This window comes from Jatropha curcas, chromosome 1 (assembly GCF_041381405.1).
Source record: "Jatropha curcas cultivar XTBG-Jc1 chromosome 1, XTBG_Jcur_1.0, whole genome shotgun sequence".
NCBI classification, from domain to species: domain Eukaryota; kingdom Viridiplantae; phylum Streptophyta; class Magnoliopsida; order Malpighiales; family Euphorbiaceae; genus Jatropha; species Jatropha curcas.
This window is the reverse complement of record NC_143151.1, coordinates 6,447,302-6,465,676: the sequence shown is the minus strand read 5'-3', so window position 1 is coordinate 6,465,676 and position 18,375 is coordinate 6,447,302. Positions and strand designations below refer to the sequence as shown.

Genomic DNA, 18,375 nt, shown 5'->3' with positions numbered 1-18,375 from the left:
TTCAAGAAAAGGATGCCAAGTCAGCTTGATAGATAATTTTTTTGCTTCTATATATATATATATATATTCACAAGACAATAAGATCCGGTATGTGATTTTTATAATTTATTTAATTCAATTATTTATTTATTTATTTTTGTTTTCTGCTATAATCCTAAATCCTAAAAATTTGGCCATGACGACTTTTGATATAAACAATAAAGTAATCTGTGTCAGTTATGACTAGTAAGTATACGACTTTAAAAGAGATTTTAGAGCAAATTGTGTTGAAAACTACAACAAATTATGCAAGTTAATATTTCACATATGATAGTACTAGTAAGTACTAATTATATATTCTGAATATGCATTTCAGCACAGTGTATTTTCGACATATCGTGTTTTACTTTTTTAAAAATTATCATTCAGTATCGGTGTTGTTATACCGTGTCTTTTATTTTATGTCCATTTCTGTTTTATTTAGATCAATTTAATTACATGTAATTTGATAGTTGTTATATAATCTGATTCAAGATTATATGTTATTATTATAAACTAGAAAAAGAAAAACTTTTTTCCTATATGGACTTTCAATTTGGCGTTAATTCAACTTACCCGCACCAAACTTCGAGTACTTCAGTGACGCAGTCTTCGTTAACCTGGCTTAGTTAAAGAAAACAGGGGACCAAAAAAAGAGAAAGAAAAGGCCAACCTTTTTTGTGGCTAACTGCTATAAATACATCATGAAAGGTAGGCATATTCACCACCAAGCACATTAAACCAGAACAAGGAACCCATAGAAATGGGTCTTCTTCTTCTATCCCATTTCATGCAAGCACTTGCATTATTAACTCTCCTTCTATCTTCCAACTACATATTTCCTATTTCAAAATCTACTGCTCTAAGCTTAGAGACAGACAAGGATGCCTTAATCTTGTTCAAGTCTCAACTAAGCTCACTGTCTTCAAATTCTCTGTCTTCATGGAACCAAAACTCCTCTCCATGCAGTTGGACAGGAGTTTCTTGCGACAGATTTGGCCAAAGAGTGATTAGTCTAAACCTACCCAACTTTGGCCTCGTTGGCTCCATTAGCCCTTACATAGGCAATCTCTCTTTTCTTGAATCCCTTCAGCTTCAAAGCAATCAACTTACAGGAAATATTCCAGATGAAATTTCCAATCTTTTTAACCTTCAAGTATTAAACATAAGTTCCAACAGCTTACAAGGCTCAATACCTTGGAATATTAGTAAGTTAACCAAACTCACAATGTTTGATTTGTCAATGAATGAGATTACAGGAAAAATTCCAGAACAACTCTCTTTGCTTACTAGCCTTAAAGTTTTGAACTTGGGGCGAAATCGTCTTTTTGGTGCAATTCCATCATCAATAGCAAATTTTTCTTCATTAGAAGATTTGGTTTTAGGCACTAATTCTTTTAGTGGTAATATACCAATTGATTTAACCCGTCTTCAAAACTTAAAGGTTCTTGATTTGACTATAAATAATTTTACTGGTTTGGTTCCTTCCTCTTTCTACAACATGTCTTCTTTGGTTAATTTAGCCTTAGCTTCAAATAATTTGTGGGGTGAACTTCCAAGTGATATTGGTTTTACTCTACCAAATCTTTTGGTGCTAAATACTTGTTTTAATAAATTTAGTGGAAAAATTCCTGCTTCTTTGCATAATCTTACAAATATAAAAGTCATTAGAATGGCACATAATCTTCATGAAGGAACAGTTCCACCAGGTTTGGAGAATCTTCCATTTCTAGAAATGTATAATATTGGTTTCAATAGAATTGTTAGCTCAGGAGATGTTGGTCTTGGATTTGTCAATTCTTTAGTAAATAGTACCTATTTAAAATTCCTAGCTGTTGATGGAAATCTTTTGCAGGGTGTGATTCCAGAATCTATTGGGAACCTTTCCAAGGATTTGATGAAATTGTATATGGGAGGGAATTTTATTTATGGTACTATACCAGCTTCAATTAGTAGTCTTAATAGCTTGACTTTGTTAAATTTGAGCTACAATTCTATCACTGGTGAAATCCCGCCTGAAATTGGTCAATTAGAGAATCTTCAAATGTTGGGATTGGCTGGAAATGAAATTACAGCAAGAATTCCAGATTCTCTTGGGAATCTACGCAAGTTAAACCAAATTGATCTATCAGGAAATGAGTTAATGGGTCAAATTCCTGCAACTTTTGGCAATTTTCAAAGTTTGCTTTCTATGGACTTATCCAACAACAAACTCAATGGAACTATACCTAAAGAAATTCTCAATCTTCCAAGTTTAAGTACAATCTTGAACTTGTCTAACAATTTCTTGAATGGGAATTTGTCAGAGGAAGTTGGATTTCTCGAAAGTGTTGTTACCATTGATCTTTCCAATAACAATTTATCAGGTAATATCCCAAACTCAATCTTAAATTGCAAAAGTTTGGAAGAACTCAGTATTTCAAGAAACAAATTCTCAGGCCCTATTCCAAGAACTCTTGGAGAAGTGAAAGGGCTAGAAACTCTAGACCTTTCATACAACAATCTTTCAGGCTCCATCCCTATTGACCTTGAAACACTACAAGGACTTCAATCCTTAAACCTTGCGTTTAATGACTTAGAAGGAATAATTCCTTGTGGTGGAATATTTACAAATCTCTCTAAAATCCAATTACAAGGTAATCCAAAGCTTTCTTTTCATTTGGCATGCGAAAAAGCTCGTGGTCGAGGGAGAAGACTAATCAAAGTCTATATAATTGTTGCTATAATGGCAACATTAGCTTTGTGCTTTTTTATTTGTTCTTTATTCTATTTAAAGAGAAGAAGCAAAATGAAAGTCAGTCATCCTTCAAGCTCCATAAAGGAGAAGCATCGGTTGGTTTCATACCATGAGCTTCGCCAGGCAACTAATAACTTCAATGAGCAAAATTTGATTGGAAAAGGTGGGTTTGGATTAGTGTACAAAGGTTGCCTTGTCGATGGTTCCAATGTCGCAGTCAAAGTCATTGATATCACAAAAACCGGATTTCAGAAAATCTTTCTAGCTGAATGTGAGGCTTTAAGAAATGTAAGGCATAGGAATCTTGTTAAGTTGATCACTTCTTGTTCAAGTGTAGACTTAAAGAACACAGAGTTTCTTGCTCTAGTTTATGAGTTTCTTGTCAATGGGAGCCTGCAAGATTGGATTCAAGGAAAGAGAAGGAAAGAAGATGGAGATGGGCTAAATGCTGTGGAAAGATTAAATGTGGCTATTGATGTTGCTAATGGAATGGATTACCTGCATAATGACTGTGAAGTTCCTATCGTACATTGTGATTTGAAGCCTAATAACATTCTTTTGGATGAAGACATGACTGCAAAAATCGGAGATTTTGGCCTTGCCAAGTTGCTGATAGAGAAAATGGCCGATCAAACTTCAATCAGCTCAACTCATGTCCTTAAAGGTTCCATAGGGTATATACCTCCAGGTTAGTACCTTCATAATATTCTCTTTTCATTCAAATATCGTTCATAATATTCTCTTTTCATTCAAATATCGTTGAGATTACTTTAACAACATAAATGTCTGAATCTAAGATATTCTATTCCAACAATATTTTTCAAAACATTAAATAGAAATTCAGCTATAATCGAATATCGAATCAAAATATTGGATTTTGGTCATGTTCGAATTTCTACTAAATTTTATTGAATTAGTATTCTAGAGATGTAAAAAAAAAAAAAAAAAAAAGTGATTAGTAGAAAATTCAATTAATTGAATATTCACCCCCTAAATTTAATTATTGTAATGTACAAAAGGGTCTTGTTAACCAAACAAATAGAAAATTAAAATTTTATTTCAAGAGCTGCATGTCCTTTCTAATTCCAGATTGGAAAGTACTTGCCTAAACCCACCAATGAAATTAAGAATTCTTTAGAAAGTATTCACGTTTTATTTTTTTTTTTTCAACTGTATGGTCAGAAATACCATCGTTTCAATAATCATCTTTAGCTTTCGTTTGTTTCTGAAAAATAACTTATATTTGGAACATATTTTCGAAAGAAAATTTTTTTTCTTGAAAAATATTTTCCAAATGACTTATTTTCCATTTGGTTGCGATATTGAAAATTAGTCAAAAATATTAAAAATTTTAATTCATAAGACCATAATAATAATAATATAATAATGTAATTTTCGTATTTTAAAAATTTTACTGTTAAATATGAGAATAATGCCAAAAAAAATGGTAAATTATGAAAGTCACGGTCACGGTCAACGATGGTGGTGGCCGGTGGTAAATGGTGAGTGGTGGTAGTGACTATCAATAATTAATAAATTAAAAATAATGGATTTATAAGGTTATAATAAGTTTATCTAATTCTGAAAAATATTTTAGGCTCTTGAAAATGGAAAGTCATTTTCCGTTAATCCAGAAAATATTTTCCGTTGACTTATTTTCCTAAATGCCCCAAATAACGAAAAATTGTGAAAAATATTTTCTTACAAATTATTTTACGGAAAAAAATGGAGCATTAATTTCATTGGTACGGTCTATATGTGCAGCTATGGACCCAGTCTAGAAAAGTTTTTGTCTTCTAGATCTAACCGAACTTGACCTAAATTTATATAAATAATTTGATGAACCCTTATTTGGTTAATACATATGCAGAGTATGGTCTAGGGGTAAAACCATCAACAGCTGGAGATGTATACAGCTTTGGAGTGATGTTATTAGAGTTATTTACAGGCAAGAGCCCAACAGATGACATTTTCATGGATGGTCAAAATCTAGTTGGATGGGTGGAATCAGCTTTCCCTGCTAATGCACTACAAGTGCTAGACCCTGAGCTGATACCATTTGCGAACGATTTTGAGAATGATGGAAAATCTGAAAAAATACATGATTGTTTGATCACAATTCTTGGGATCGGGTTGGCTTGCTGTGCAACTTCTCCTGATGGTCGCATCAGTATTAGAAATGCTCTTTCGAAGCTCAATGGTGTTAGAAACCAAATTCTTTATCCCTGTCCTACACAAGAAGCCATGTATTGGTTGATTATGAGCAATATGTTTAATTAATTCTGTATCTGTATGTTGGTTTTATTACTTCACATCTGTATAGGAAAATTACATATAAATATATATCTGATGGTTGTTAGGAAAATCGCTATTTTTCCCGCCCTTCGGATCGGCTTTAAGTAGGAATAAATGAGAAAATAAAATAATAACTGAGAAATTAAAGAGAACACGATATTTTAATGTGGAAAACCCCCCAAGTGGAGAAAAACCACGGCCGTTGCCAAACGACAACCAAGAAAAATATTCACTATGCGGCAAATTGTTACAACCACAATTACAAAATATTTTTCTACCCGACACCCTCAAAACACCCCAAATATTTTATACTCCAAGGGATTCCAAAAGATTCCCTAATATAAAACACGTTCAAGGGTTTTTGGTGTGTTTTGGTGTGTTTGGAAACCTAAACATTGCTTCCATTTTATAGCCAAATCACTACCTTCACTTTGCTTATCTCCCCGATGTGGGATTAAGCAAAAACTAATTTTTTATATTTTTTTTCTTTTGTTTTCAACAACGGCGGCTAACAATCTCCACCTTGAAAATAAAATAAAAAAACACAACATTGTCTGCTACCGACAATCATAATTCTTATCGTCAAGAATTATCATACTCCACCATAAAAGAGTATCGCCACTTAGAACCACTTTACCGACTCCAAGAATTTTCCATCGGCCATGTCGGATACCGCTAATAATTTATGGTGCAACCCTCCTGTTGACTTTTCCGAGAGTTCATTAGCCATCGACATATTTTTTTTTTACCACACACTTTGCATCAACTGTCAACCAATGCCGTGCGCATTTCTGTGAACCAGCCACCAATAATCCATCCTCTTCCATGGCATCTCAACGGGTAGCAATCATGCCATGAGGACACACATCTCTCAATTACAGAGAGAACACATCATCTCCTTCGCCACAGGAGATCACATTGGCAGCAACAACGTTAGAGCTTCTAGCCGAATCAGCTCCACCGTTCGGGCAATCCTTCCTCACGTGTCCAGTTTGACCACAAACCCAGCAGACAACCTTCCTCTTTCTGGAGCTTTTATTCTTTTTCTTGGTACCGACAAATAAAGCTGAATCCTCATATGATTTATTTTTCATTTCATTCAGTTTTCTCTCCTCAGTAAGGAGCTTACTAACCACATCTGCATACACCACTTCCTTACTACCATATTTCAGAACAGGTTTCATGTGCTCATATGTCGAAGGAAGTGACAGGATGAGTCGGAGAGCTTTATCTTCATCTTCGGTTTGCACTCCAAGAGTTTCTAATTCAGAGACGATGCCATTAAGAACACTCAGATGATCTGACAGCTTTGTACCTTCCGTCATTTTCAACGTATGAAATTGCTCCTTCAAATATAACCTATTGGATATATTTTTGCCCTGGTACAATTCTTCCAGTTTCTCCCACAACTCCTTTGTCGTGGACAATCCAAGCACATTAGCAAGAACATTTTTTGCTAGACACATGCGAATTTGACTTGCCGCTTTGATATCCAGCTCCTCCCATTCTTCATCGCTAATCTTGGATTTTTCTAAGTCTCCACTGCTACTGTCTTTTCCTGAATTCTTTTCGCTAACTGGTTTACCCTTCAAAACCTTATGCAGTCCAGACTGAATCAACACGTCTTTGACTTGCACTTGCCACAGTGCAAAATTCATTTTCCCGTCAAATTTCTCAATCTCACATCTCATAGCCGACATGCTTACTTGTGCTTATAACAGTGAACCTAATAATTAGTGAAGTAAACCGATTCGGCAATACCCAGGAAAGATCACAATGATCTCCTAGACAATATTACCATTCCACGTAAAATCTCAGTTGGATGGAGGGGTCACAAGTGGTCCCACTTAAAATCCGGCCTTCTAGACAGAAGTTACGTGCACGGTATATTATCAGAATAGAATAACTTCAATAATTATCGTCAGGACATTCACCACCGATACTCAAGCACACCAAAGCAAAGCTCCACCCGCTTCAAGACTTCCAAAACTCCACCTGCTTTTAAAATAAAATAATTTCTAACAACAGTATTTCTGATGTGGAAGATCAGACTAAGCCGCAACCACAGAGCATACTTATAATTACAAAAAATTATTTTAACACTAAAAGCTCCGCCTAACAACTAGGCTCTGATACCACTTGTTGGGAAAATCGCTATTTTTCCCGCCCTTCGGATCGGCTTCAAGCAGGAATAAATGAGAAAATAAAATAATGACTGAGAAATTAAAGAGAACACGATATTTTAACGTGGAAAACTCCCCAAGTGGAGAAAAACCACGGCCGTTGCCAAACGACAACCAAGAAAAATATTCACTATGCGGCAAATTGTTACAACCACAATTACAAAATATTTTTCTACCCGACACCCTCAAAACACCCCAAATATTTTATACTCCAAGGGATTCCAAAAGATTCCCTAATATAAAACACGTTCAAGTGTTTTTGGTGTGTTTTGGTGTATTTGGAAACCTAAACATTGCTTCCATTTTATAGCCAAATCACTACCTTCACTTTGCTTATCTCCCCGATGTGGGATTAAGCAAAAACTAATTTTTTATATTTTTTTTTCTTTTGTTTTCAACAACGGCGGCTAACAATGGTAAGTTTTATGAATCTATTTTTTGTTGTGAGCTTCATATATGGAAAATTAGGCTTCGGAGACTCTGGAAATGAAAATTTTAACATCAAGCCAACCCAATTAAATTGGATTAGTGGGGAACTCTAAATTAAAATTTCAAATAAAAAAATCAAATCTTGTGTAGTGAATTTATGTTGAATAATAATTCACTAGTACACAGCTAAAATAGAAATTAAGAACTAAAACCCTCAGACAAATTCAGGTAAAAACTATGAGCAAATTCATTATGAAAGGGTTAAAAAAACAATTACTCTATTGTAATAGGAGAAAATACTAAAAGAAGAAAACCGAATAAGATGAGCTAGTTAAAAAACAATTCCTTCTTTTGTTTTGCAAAGTCACTACAATTACAATTGGAATATTCAGTTTCCAAACTTACATAAAATATTTTGCTGGAAAATGTTTTTATTTTTTATTTTTGTAACAAAGGAGAGCAGAACAACTATCTCAAGAAACTAATACCACAAATATCAACTAAAGCATCAAAGAAATAAAAATTGGCGCAGAATCTCATACATATGGAGAGGATGAGATAGAATGACCCAACCTTGCCAAATGATCTGCTCCAAAGTTACCTTGACGAAGAATATGTTGTAAAGAACTACTTCAATGTCACAACAAGATTCCTTGAATATCCAAAATGATAGCTGTCAAGTGATGAGATGAAGGCAAAACAGCTTCCAAATTGTCTATCTCAACAATAAGAGAACGAAAACCACGTTTCCAACCCAAAAGAAGACTAGCCCGAACAGCCAATGACTTCCCCACTAAAATGATAGCGAAATCAATATTAAGAGAAAAATCTCGCAACCATGAACCAATACAATCCCGGAAGAAACCACCATATCACTAATTAGACCGGAATTTGAAAGATTGCTTCCATCACAATTAAGTTTCATAGAGTCCTCAGCAGGTGGAATCCAAGCAACATGAACCCTGTTACCAACCTTAACTGGATAAACTGAAACAAAAAGCATAATATCCATAGCCACCTTAAAAACATGAGTCACGTGAGAATAAGATAATATATACCAAAGATTTTACTGAAAAAGATTTTTGCTATTAATATTTAGTGCTCCAAATTTTATCATGTAGTATCAAATATTACATCCAAAATTAAAAATCTAAACCTCAATATATTTTCTCAAAATTAATTATATTTGATTTGAAAGGGCACAATTGAGTGATTTTAGATAATTAGAGCATCTTATTTGAGGATTTTATAAATCGATTAAAAGATTTTAATTTTTATAGAACACACTTTATCATAAAGATAACTTTGGATTTCATAAATTGAATCTTCCTCCAAATGAAATTATATAATTTTGTAATTTGTAAATTTTTAATCTTAAATATAATAGATGTCTACAATTTAATGGATTCTGAAAATTTCTTAATTCGAAGCCTAAAATTCAATAAGAATCTAAATCCCAATTATCTGTTTGGGCTTGCAAGCCCATTTTCTTTGGTTTGAGAGTTGCATTTTGAAAAATTCTCACTTTTCATCCAAGAAGAAATGACAAAAGCTCAAAACATGGTAGCAGAAGTAGACAAAAACCTCTCAAAAAATCCCTTTTTTTCCCTCACTCTGCTTTGCTTATGCTTACTAGTAGCTATCTTCAGATAAAATTTCCTTTGTAACCCCCACCTCTACTCCTTATCTTCTCTTATCTCCCTTTCCTCAACAATGGCTAACGATGACTCGCCTTCCGAACTCACCGATTCATTAGAAGACCCAATGCTTGAACCAGAACCAGAACCAGAACCAGAAGAAGAAGACCAAGACCCAGATGCAGAGAAGCACTCCTCTTCATCTACAGATTCCGATTCTGATTCAGATTCGGATTACGACTATGACTATGACTATGCGCCCGGCCAAGGAGCAACTGTCTCCTACATTCGTCCTGGCGACGAGCCGCCGCCGTCTGATAACACACCGGAAATCAACATTTCCCGCTTTTCACAGGTGCTTGATAGCAAGCAAATGAAGGAGAGTGAAGAGGAGGAGGAACGAAATTACACTTATTATGAGGACTTGTTTAATTTTCCTGAAGACAAGGAGAATTGGAGAGAGGAGGATTTGAAAGAGCTATGGGCAGATGCTCCATTGGAAATGACGAAACCTGGGTGGGACCCAGTTTGGGCAGATGAGGAGGATTGGGAGATTATGAGGAAGGAGAAGGAGGCAGGGAGAGACCCGCCTATTGCTCCCTTTTATCTGCCGTATAGACCACCGTACCCGGTTATTCCTGATAACCATTATGATATCTCCAATCCCAAGGCGGTTATTGAGGAATTGGATAGAATTGAAGAATTCCTCACTTGGGTTAGCTACATTTTCCCTGATGGAAGCTCGTATGTTGCTTGTTCTTTGTCTCGAGTTCCGTTTTTTTTTTTGAGTTATCAAAGGTTATTTTTTCTTGTCCAAAAAAAAATTTTTGTACACTTTGTTGCATTATATTTGATGGCTTATGCCACTGTTATTGAACTGCATGAATGTACATATAGGTAAATTGGTATTCTGTTAGTTGATTGTTTTTGTGTATTTACCACTAGTTATGAATTATGCATGTTCTGTTTTAGTAGATGTTAAGATATTGGAGCCTTTAGTTGATTTGAATGGTTATAAATCCATATCCTGTTTGTTGTTCTTTCCGCCATTGTCATTCTTTGCCAAGTAGTTCAGGTTCATGTACTACTTCGATGAGTGATTCATGAGGTCAATAGGGCATCGTTTAAACACTCACATGGATTCTCTAAATGCATGTTTCCCCCCTCTCTTTTGTTTCTTTGTTTTAGCTTGTGTATATAACGGAATTTTTTTTTTTCATTATCATCCATTCATAGGTAGGGTGAGGTTATTGTTGTTATTATTGTTTTAAGGGAGATATCTACATTTCTCTTGAAGCAATCTTGCTCCTTTCCCTTCCTATCCCTTACTAGAGACACCGAGTTCGAAAATAGCTCTTTAATGCATTTCCTTTTATTTTGTTGTTGTCAAGCTATGAAGGCACTGTGTGGGATGACTTGGCTCATGGCAAGGGTGTGTACGTTGCTGAGCAGGGTCTAGTCAGGTTTGTGTTTACTCTCTGCTAAACATCAATAGCTCTGCTTTTATTTACCCTTATAATACAACTACATGGTATAGGAGGTAGTCATTGCTTCAAGCAGTAATTACGAAAAAAGCATGAGGAAATATGTAAATATTGGAAGAGTAGCAGTGAAGTACTGCAATGCGTATCTACATAATATTGCTCAAATTATATTGTTCAAAAACTGAAAAAGCTTCTGCACTTGCTTTTTAGACCTTTACATGGCATTTAGCTGTCAGTAATTTGTTACAATCTAAATCTGAATGTTAGCTCAGAGCTGTCTGAAACTGAAAGTCTGGTTTATGTGTAAGAATGTAAACTTTTTTTTTTTTTTTTTTTTTTTTTTTTGTTGAAAGAACATGAACTTTAAGATATGGGATGAAATAATAAAATGCATGGAAGATCACAAATTTAGATTCAATTTGCATGTTTGTCGATCTATACATACATAACTATATCTCATGAATCTGCAAATCAATTGATGAATTTGGGTTAAGGTCTTGGGATAGGCGGGGACAATAGGAACTCAATTTATTGCCATTGAAAATGCTATTTTGGTAACAAAACCTTTGTCCAAGGCTTATTCCTTCCTCCCATCCCCCCTTCCCCTCTTTTTCCTCTCCCTCTTCTTCCCCCTTCTCTCTTTCTCTCTTAATTAAATGCAGAGTCTCTAAACTTACCAAATAGTCAAACCTTCTGCTTGGAATTTGTGGTTATTTCCTTACTCTAGGTATGAAGGTGAATGGCTTCGGAATAACATGGAAGGACATGGAGTTGTTGAAGTTGATATTCCTGATATAGAACCTGTGCCAGGTTCCAAGTATGTTTATTATCTCTCTCTCTCTTTCACCACAATAGTATTTAACAAGTACAGTCTATAGCGTCATTTTCTCTGCAATATAAAATGAATCAAGTTGTTTTTCATCCATCTTCAAAGGCTTGAAGCAAAGATGCGTGCTGAAGGGCATATAATATCAAGAGATTATATGTCACCAGAAGACAAAAAATGGCTGGAGATGGATATTGAAGATAGCATTCGTCTGGCTGGAGGAGAGTATGAAATACCTTTTTATGAAAATGATGAATGGATCAAACAATTTGGGGAGAAACCGTAAGTCTCTTTGTATCATCATGCTGTGGCTATTTCCGCAATTAACATTATTCCCTTTTGTTACATAATTTTTTAGCTGTAATCAAATCTTCATGCGTTGCTAATATCACTGTGATCATAATCTGTGTGTTCTAACTTGCATCAATGTCTGTGAGAGAAATGTAGCTTTTCTTATTCAGTTAGAATTTGTTCGTTTAATGAATCTTAGTAAGAGTGTGAAATGCAGCTGTGAGCTTGTTGTTCCATCAGTTGATAGTGTGGTTTTAGCCCTATTCTTGTTCCTTTCATTGACAAGGACACTAAATGAAGTGGTTGTTGTTACCTTAAGAGTTTACCGAAAATATTATAACTGATGCAACCCCAAAGAAGAGAGGAAAACAATTGAATTCTTAAGGTGATTGCAATAAATCAGCCTTAAACAAAACATTCTTCAATGGAAAACATCTTTAAGTAGTTGTTAACTTCACGTTGGCAGTGCAATTTGTCTAAGGAACTTAAGAAACCAAAATGAGACAAAAGCAAGTTATATGTTCATTACATAGCAGTCAACTTGAATTGTCTTTAAATTCTTAACTTATCTTGGTAATGGAGGTGCTTGCGCAGTGCAAGACATTTTGCTTCAATGTCTTGAAAACACACGAGTACTTCTATATTATGAAGACTTGTTTTCTGGGATTACTGATGAATGATAATAGTGTATGCCAGGGAAAAAGGTCGGTACCGTTATGCGGGCGAGTGGAAGCATGGAAGGATGCATGGATGTGGTGTCTATGAAGTGAATGAGCGTGTACTATATGTAGGTACCTGAAATATGAGCACTAGTTTCAAGACTAATAGAAATCGAAGTTTATTTCTCTTCAAGTCTTCTACAGTCTAAAAGATCCAATTTTTCTCATAAATATTGTGCCTTAATTTAAAATGACTTGAAATTAGATTAAACTTTGTAGCTCAAGATGTGCATAATGTAATGATAAAATTGTCATAGAATAGTTTTCTAATTTTGTAAATGCTCTGGCTTTTTTCTGCTCTGCTTCTCTTAGTGTCCTGTAGGATCTCTAACATTTAGTGAATGAGTCAAGGGGCAGTTGCTTTATCAATGGTATTTGTCTTGGGTCCAACTGAACAAGCAAGTTGAAATTTTAAGAATCCTGTGTTTGCGTAAATACTGGAAGTTAGGACTATACTCCAAGTTATTTATGACTGAACATCAATGTCGGAAATTGTTAGGTAAACACATTTCTTTTTTAGTGGCTAACTGCATTTTATACATGTGTAGGGAAGGTTTTACTTTGGGGAGTTTGTGGATGAGGCTACCGATTGTGATGAGAATATTTCAGCGGTATCTTATGATTTTCTTTCTTTTAAAGTGAAATAAATCTTACCAGCTTAAACGTATTTTTCTAAGACATGTTCTTTCAGTTGCATGCAGGAATAGCAGAAGTTGCTGCTGCCAAGGCTCGGATGTTTGTTAACAAACCAGATGGAAGTATGTCTATTTATGCCATTTAATTGATTTTCGTAAGACGATAGCAATATTGATTATTGAATTGCAGAGCACAATGCATGCGAGCACTGGGAATGTTGAGACAACTGAACATATAAGATATCTGACTTGAAATTATAACTGATCTGGTTATTATCTTATTATTGGGAGAAAAAACATAATCCTGGTGATTGATTTAGAAGTGTTTGATGGAACAAGTTATATCTTGATATAGAATTAAAACAAGCAATTTCAGACTCTTATTTGTTATTCTTAACTGCGTGCAAGTTTTATTTTGTTTCGTAAAATTATTGTGCATTTATTCATTCTATGACCTTTAATTTATGAATGACTTTTAGCATTTTGCCCACAGTGGTCAGGGAAGAGAGGGGTCCATATAGCGACCCCCAGCATCCTTATTTCTATGAGGAAGAAGATGTGTGGATGGCACCAGGCTTCATCAACCAGTTCTATGAAGTAAGTGAAGGTTTTTCTTTTCTTCCTCATCTTCTTTAGTTGTTTTTAGATCGTGCACAGTACGAGTAATATCTGTGCTCAACTGGCAGGTCCCTGATCTTTGGAAAAGATATGTTCATGATGTGGATCAGGAAAGAGAAATGTGGTTAAACTCCTTCTATAAAGCTCCACTGAGATTACCTATGCCTGCCGAGCTCGAGTACTGGTGGTCTAAAGGTTTCATCTCTCTCCTTGTATCTGTCATGCTTGTGTACATGGATCCTTGTCCTTTTGAGGATTTTGCTTTTGCTATATCGAACAGCAGAAATGCCATTGCACTCTCTAATTATCAGGATTCAAAACTTTAAACAAGTTCCTTTTGCTGCTCATGTGGTTCTTTTTCTTGAAACTTCATTATTTTATTCCTTGATCAATTCAGCCTACTTCAGGTATTTGGCTAATTTGTGAAGCAAAAGCCAATTGGTAGAATTCCTTATCTGGAAAACAATTAGGTTTCCTTTCATTTGAAAACTTACTGATAAATAGCTAAGCCAACCTGTTCTTGTGGCTCATTGCTCTTGAAAAGGTTTTTTGCTTGTCAAAGTTCTTACCTTGCACACCCTCCAGTAAAGACAGCATAATGAGCAACTCCCCAGGCATGCAATATTATTCCTGGGCTCTGGATATTGGTAATTATGTTTTGCTTGACTGCTTTAGGTTAGTTGGTAAAAAGATTTGAGCCCAATAACTTGCTAGTATATAGGATAACAGTTAGGTTGAAGCTCATCCTCTATGGTCTTTCATCTTGGCAATGAGAAGACATTGGCCTTTTTCATTGTGATGAACAAAGTTCCAAAGATGACATGGGCGTCTTTTGCTTCACTGCTTTTGTAGCAAACTGGATGCATTTGTTTGAAAAGTTGATGACATTTTGTATGAACAAGTAGCATGTAATTCCTAGTTCTAGTGTTAGACAAAATGGTTCAAACTAATTTTCTTTTGAAGTTTAAACAAAAGTAGATCTATTTCTCCCTTGCTTCAAGCCAATTGTTTTAGGCTACCTGCCTTTTTGATTTATTTCTCCCGTGTCATCTGGTGTCTTTTCTTCAATCTAGCCTTTCGCTGATAGTTTATGATCTTCCACATTCGTTTGACCAGATGAGGATCCTGAATTTGTCATCCTTAACAAAGAACCAGAACCTGATCCTGAAGACCCATCAAAACTCATATATACTGAAGATCCCGTTATCCTACATACAAGAACAGGACGAATAATCAATTTCATTGAGGATGAGGAACATGGGGTTCGTTTGTTTTGGCAACCTCCTCTAGAAGATGGAGAAGATGTGGATCCAGAGAAGGTTCAGTTCCTACCTCTAGGTTTTGATGAGTTTTATGGAAAAGAGACTGTAGTGGAGAAGGAAAATATATGGCAGCGCCTTATAACGGCAGTGGAAAATGCATGCAAACCAGTGTTTGACAAACTAGAGAAATGGACTGAAGAGAAGAAGAAAGCTGGTGAGATGAAAATTAAGCTCCTTGAAGAAGAACTTGCACTTGCAGAGGCTGAATTGTCTTTGGAAGAGGCCATTGAGGATATGGATGAGGAATTGAAGATGCAAGAGAAAGAAGAAGAGGAAAAGGCAGCAATGGATTTGCAGGAGGAAGAGGATACTTCTGCTTCACCTACCCAGGATCAGAAGCCTATGGCTGAAGAGGAAGAAGAGGGTGAGGAAGAGGAGGATGAGGACGAGGAGGATTTTACACCATCAAGTTTTGGATCTGTAACCCGTGATGAAGGCCCAACAAAGAAAGATCAGAAAGGAAATGGACCTGGGGAAACTCCTTTCTCTTCATGTACATTGTCATTTGCTTCCAGCAGCATTCTTTCATCTGTAAGTTCTATAACCAAAATATTTTTGGTTTCTTTTCCATATGATTGTTATCCATTGTAGTTGTAGATGTTGAAGATTAATTCGGAAGAAAATAATTAATTTGTAAAATGACTCGCTTAACCAGGGATTTACTAAGGTATTCTTAATCATCTAACCATGAAAGTGGTTGTGTTCCTACATAAATAGTTACATATAGATCATAGATTTTTTTTCCCCCCTCAATTTTATCATTTAGGAATTTTTTGGATATTCATTAGTTGGGTCTCCTAGAAGATGCCTGATATTTTCATTGGACTTTGATACGGACATTTTGGTATTGATTAGGGTGCTCTGGCACTTGATTTATTGGTGCATGTTTTAGTGTTCTCCTTTAGATCTATAGGAACAGTTACAAATATAATTTTTCATCTCATTTGGCAATTCCCACTTAACTAGATCAATTTGATACTTGACTCTGTCATTTCTTGCTTGCAGGTTCCATGTAGGTTACAACAATCTTTTCTGGTATGGAAGAATAGATTACAACAAAAGCCAACCCCTCCATTGCAAGTAGAAAGCACTGATGTCCTTTCAGGAAGGGTTAGCTCTGTCACTTTTCCCACGATCATTGGCCAAAAAGGAAGCTTGAGAGCTAAAAGCTATGTGAACCAGAGGTTTCGACCAAGAAACTATTCCAGTGGAAAGACGTCTCAGTTACATTCCTTGTCCCGAATTTTGTCATCTCCTTCAGCTTCAGTAAACCCCAAAAAGAGACTAAAGGTTTCAAGAAAACAAAGCCATACTTGGCTGCATGCAGCACCAGAGACAGATTCAGACAGCATATTGTCATTGCACTCCCAAGTATTGTTCAGTACCACATCCTGAAACAGCACCGTGAGCCTTTTCTTAATTGGAAAAAAATCCAATTTTATAGACACCACGGCATCGTCTTTGTGAATTTTTAGAGTATACTTATCCTTGACTAGTTTGAGGTGGTGAAAGAAATATGAGCATACAAAGATGCTGTAACTCTAAATTGGGAGAAGTAACTTTTGAAGCTATTGATTCCTGGCCTAGGTTCTCAATTTCATACATAAAGTAACCTGGATTTTTTCTTCATAACAGAAGAATGATACGTCTCTTATGGGATATGCTTGATCTATTCTTAATTATTAAAATTTAAAAGGAACAGGAAAAAGATGTGTGACATCTATTTTGCAGGGCGTTTCAACAAAGATAAGATGCCTCAAATCATTATAAAACTTTCAAGACCTTTGTTATCAAAGATGCTTTTTCTCGGGTGGTGGCGAACAATGCAGCTTGCGTTGCGGGAGATGCCCGCCCGTAGGGCCCGGCCTGCTTCTCGCCCGAAAGAACCGCTCACTAGCTAGCCGGACTAGTGGGCGGCTTGTTTGTTTGCAAATAAACAATTTTCAGAACATTTTGAATGGATTGCAAATGAGTTGAAACTGCTTCAATTATTTGGAGAAACATAAATATTATAGGAATATCCCAAACAAATTCAGCTAATACTTTTAATTTTGTCAATTATTACTTTAAACTTATTTTCCCCTATCAATTACAATCTCACACAGGAGTATGTTAATTTGTTGTTTATTTGACTGGTTAGTTGACCCCATAACACGCTAACTCACATATACATGTTCATTCGCCTTAAGACAATCTCCTTTTCATCCCATTGTAAGTTTGGAAGAATTTAATACAGTTATGTAATCAGCAGGCTCTTAATAGACCCTTGGTGAGTAACTCGCACTGTTGCTAATCCCAAGGTCTATCAAGTATATTTCTTCCTTCTCAAAATTACATCACTCGATTGCACTCAATCGAACTCTAAATAAATACTATAATTGTTAATAAAAAATAAATACATAGTATTAATCAACAAAACTAAAAGTGTTGGTTAATTTTGAAAAAGAAAAAAACTCAAAGTTGAGATTTTTTTTTTTCGGTGATTAAGCGTTAGACTAATGATGAAATAAAATTAAATATCAATTTACAAGTGAGCTGTTATGAGTTGTGATTGCATTATTTATAATGTAGATGGAAATATCAAATATTTTTAAAATCTGAGTTGGCCAAGTTGCTGCCTACTTTTTCAAATGTTAGAGCTCCATAAAATCCCATTTGATTGGAAGATAGTTATTGTATTTTTATATTGTTACCTCTGCTGCTGACTCACTTGATTGGCCCACTGCAAATCAAGTCTATGTTATCTAATTTTATAGCCCAGAGAGAGCCTTAACCTACAAAAGAGTGAAGAATCAAAACTCAAAAAAGAGATTTTACATCAAACACGTTTATACCATCTCCGATGCTAAATATTGATAGCATCCGAAAAATGTATTATATTCTAAAATATTTTTCATATTTATAGTTTCAAAAAAGTAAAAATTTTTTTTTTACATATTTAATTTTTTTATATAATCAATAATTATTATTTTAATTTTTTAAAAATTTAGTGTTTAAATATATTAAATTAGAGATAATATAATTAATTTATTCAATAATTTATTATAATTTATCTCTTAAAGGTCATAAATTCCAAATATAACAAATATTTAGAATCGGAGATAGTAATTGTATCACATAAAAGCAATTCATTTAAATAAATAATTAGTAGGAAAAGACTATTGTAAATTTAATTCTGACC

At 35.0% G+C, this 18,375-nt stretch overlaps 2 protein-coding genes across 2 annotated transcripts; both read left to right on the top strand.

The window, feature by feature from the left end:
* Positions 1–760: 760 nt before the first annotated feature.
* On the top strand, positions 761–5,120 carry LOC105637387 (uncharacterized). The gene is made up of 2 exons (XM_012220835.3): positions 761–3,443; positions 4,626–5,120. Exons 1-2 carry the CDS (start codon positions 782–784, stop codon positions 5,033–5,035), a joined length of 3,072 nt encoding a protein of 1,023 aa, XP_012076225.2. The 5' UTR covers positions 761–781; the 3' UTR covers positions 5,036–5,120.
* A 4,096-nt stretch (positions 5,121–9,216) lies between these two features.
* Positions 9,217–16,853, top strand: EMB1211 (MORN (Membrane Occupation and Recognition Nexus) repeat-containing protein). Its single transcript, XM_089723507.1, has 11 exons — positions 9,217–10,043; positions 10,691–10,762; positions 11,511–11,600; positions 11,718–11,891; positions 12,597–12,687; positions 13,168–13,230; positions 13,311–13,377; positions 13,748–13,851; positions 13,941–14,067; positions 14,989–15,725; positions 16,200–16,853. The coding sequence occupies exons 1-11, from the start codon at positions 9,376–9,378 to the stop codon at positions 16,587–16,589; spliced, it is 2,583 nt and encodes an 860-aa protein (XP_089579633.1). The 5' UTR covers positions 9,217–9,375; the 3' UTR covers positions 16,590–16,853.
* Positions 16,854–18,375: the final 1,522 nt, after the last annotated feature.

Bases quoted from the DNA above. Each gene is read 5' to 3' on its own strand.
- LOC105637387 (XM_012220835.3), top strand. From the start codon at position 782: ATGGGTCTTCTTCTTCTATCCCATTTCATGCAAGCACTTGCATTATTA. The intron at 3,444-4,625 runs GTTAGTACCTTC...ATACATATGCAG, and splicing joins CATAGGGTATATACCTCCAG to AGTATGGTCTAGGGGTAAAA.
- EMB1211 (XM_089723507.1), top strand. From the start codon at position 9,376: ATGGCTAACGATGACTCGCCTTCCGAACTCACCGATTCATTAGAAGAC. The intron at 10,044-10,690 runs GTATGTTGCTTG...GTTGTTGTCAAG, and splicing joins ATTTTCCCTGATGGAAGCTC to CTATGAAGGCACTGTGTGGG. The intron at 10,763-11,510 runs GTTTGTGTTTAC...TCCTTACTCTAG, and splicing joins GCTGAGCAGGGTCTAGTCAG to GTATGAAGGTGAATGGCTTC.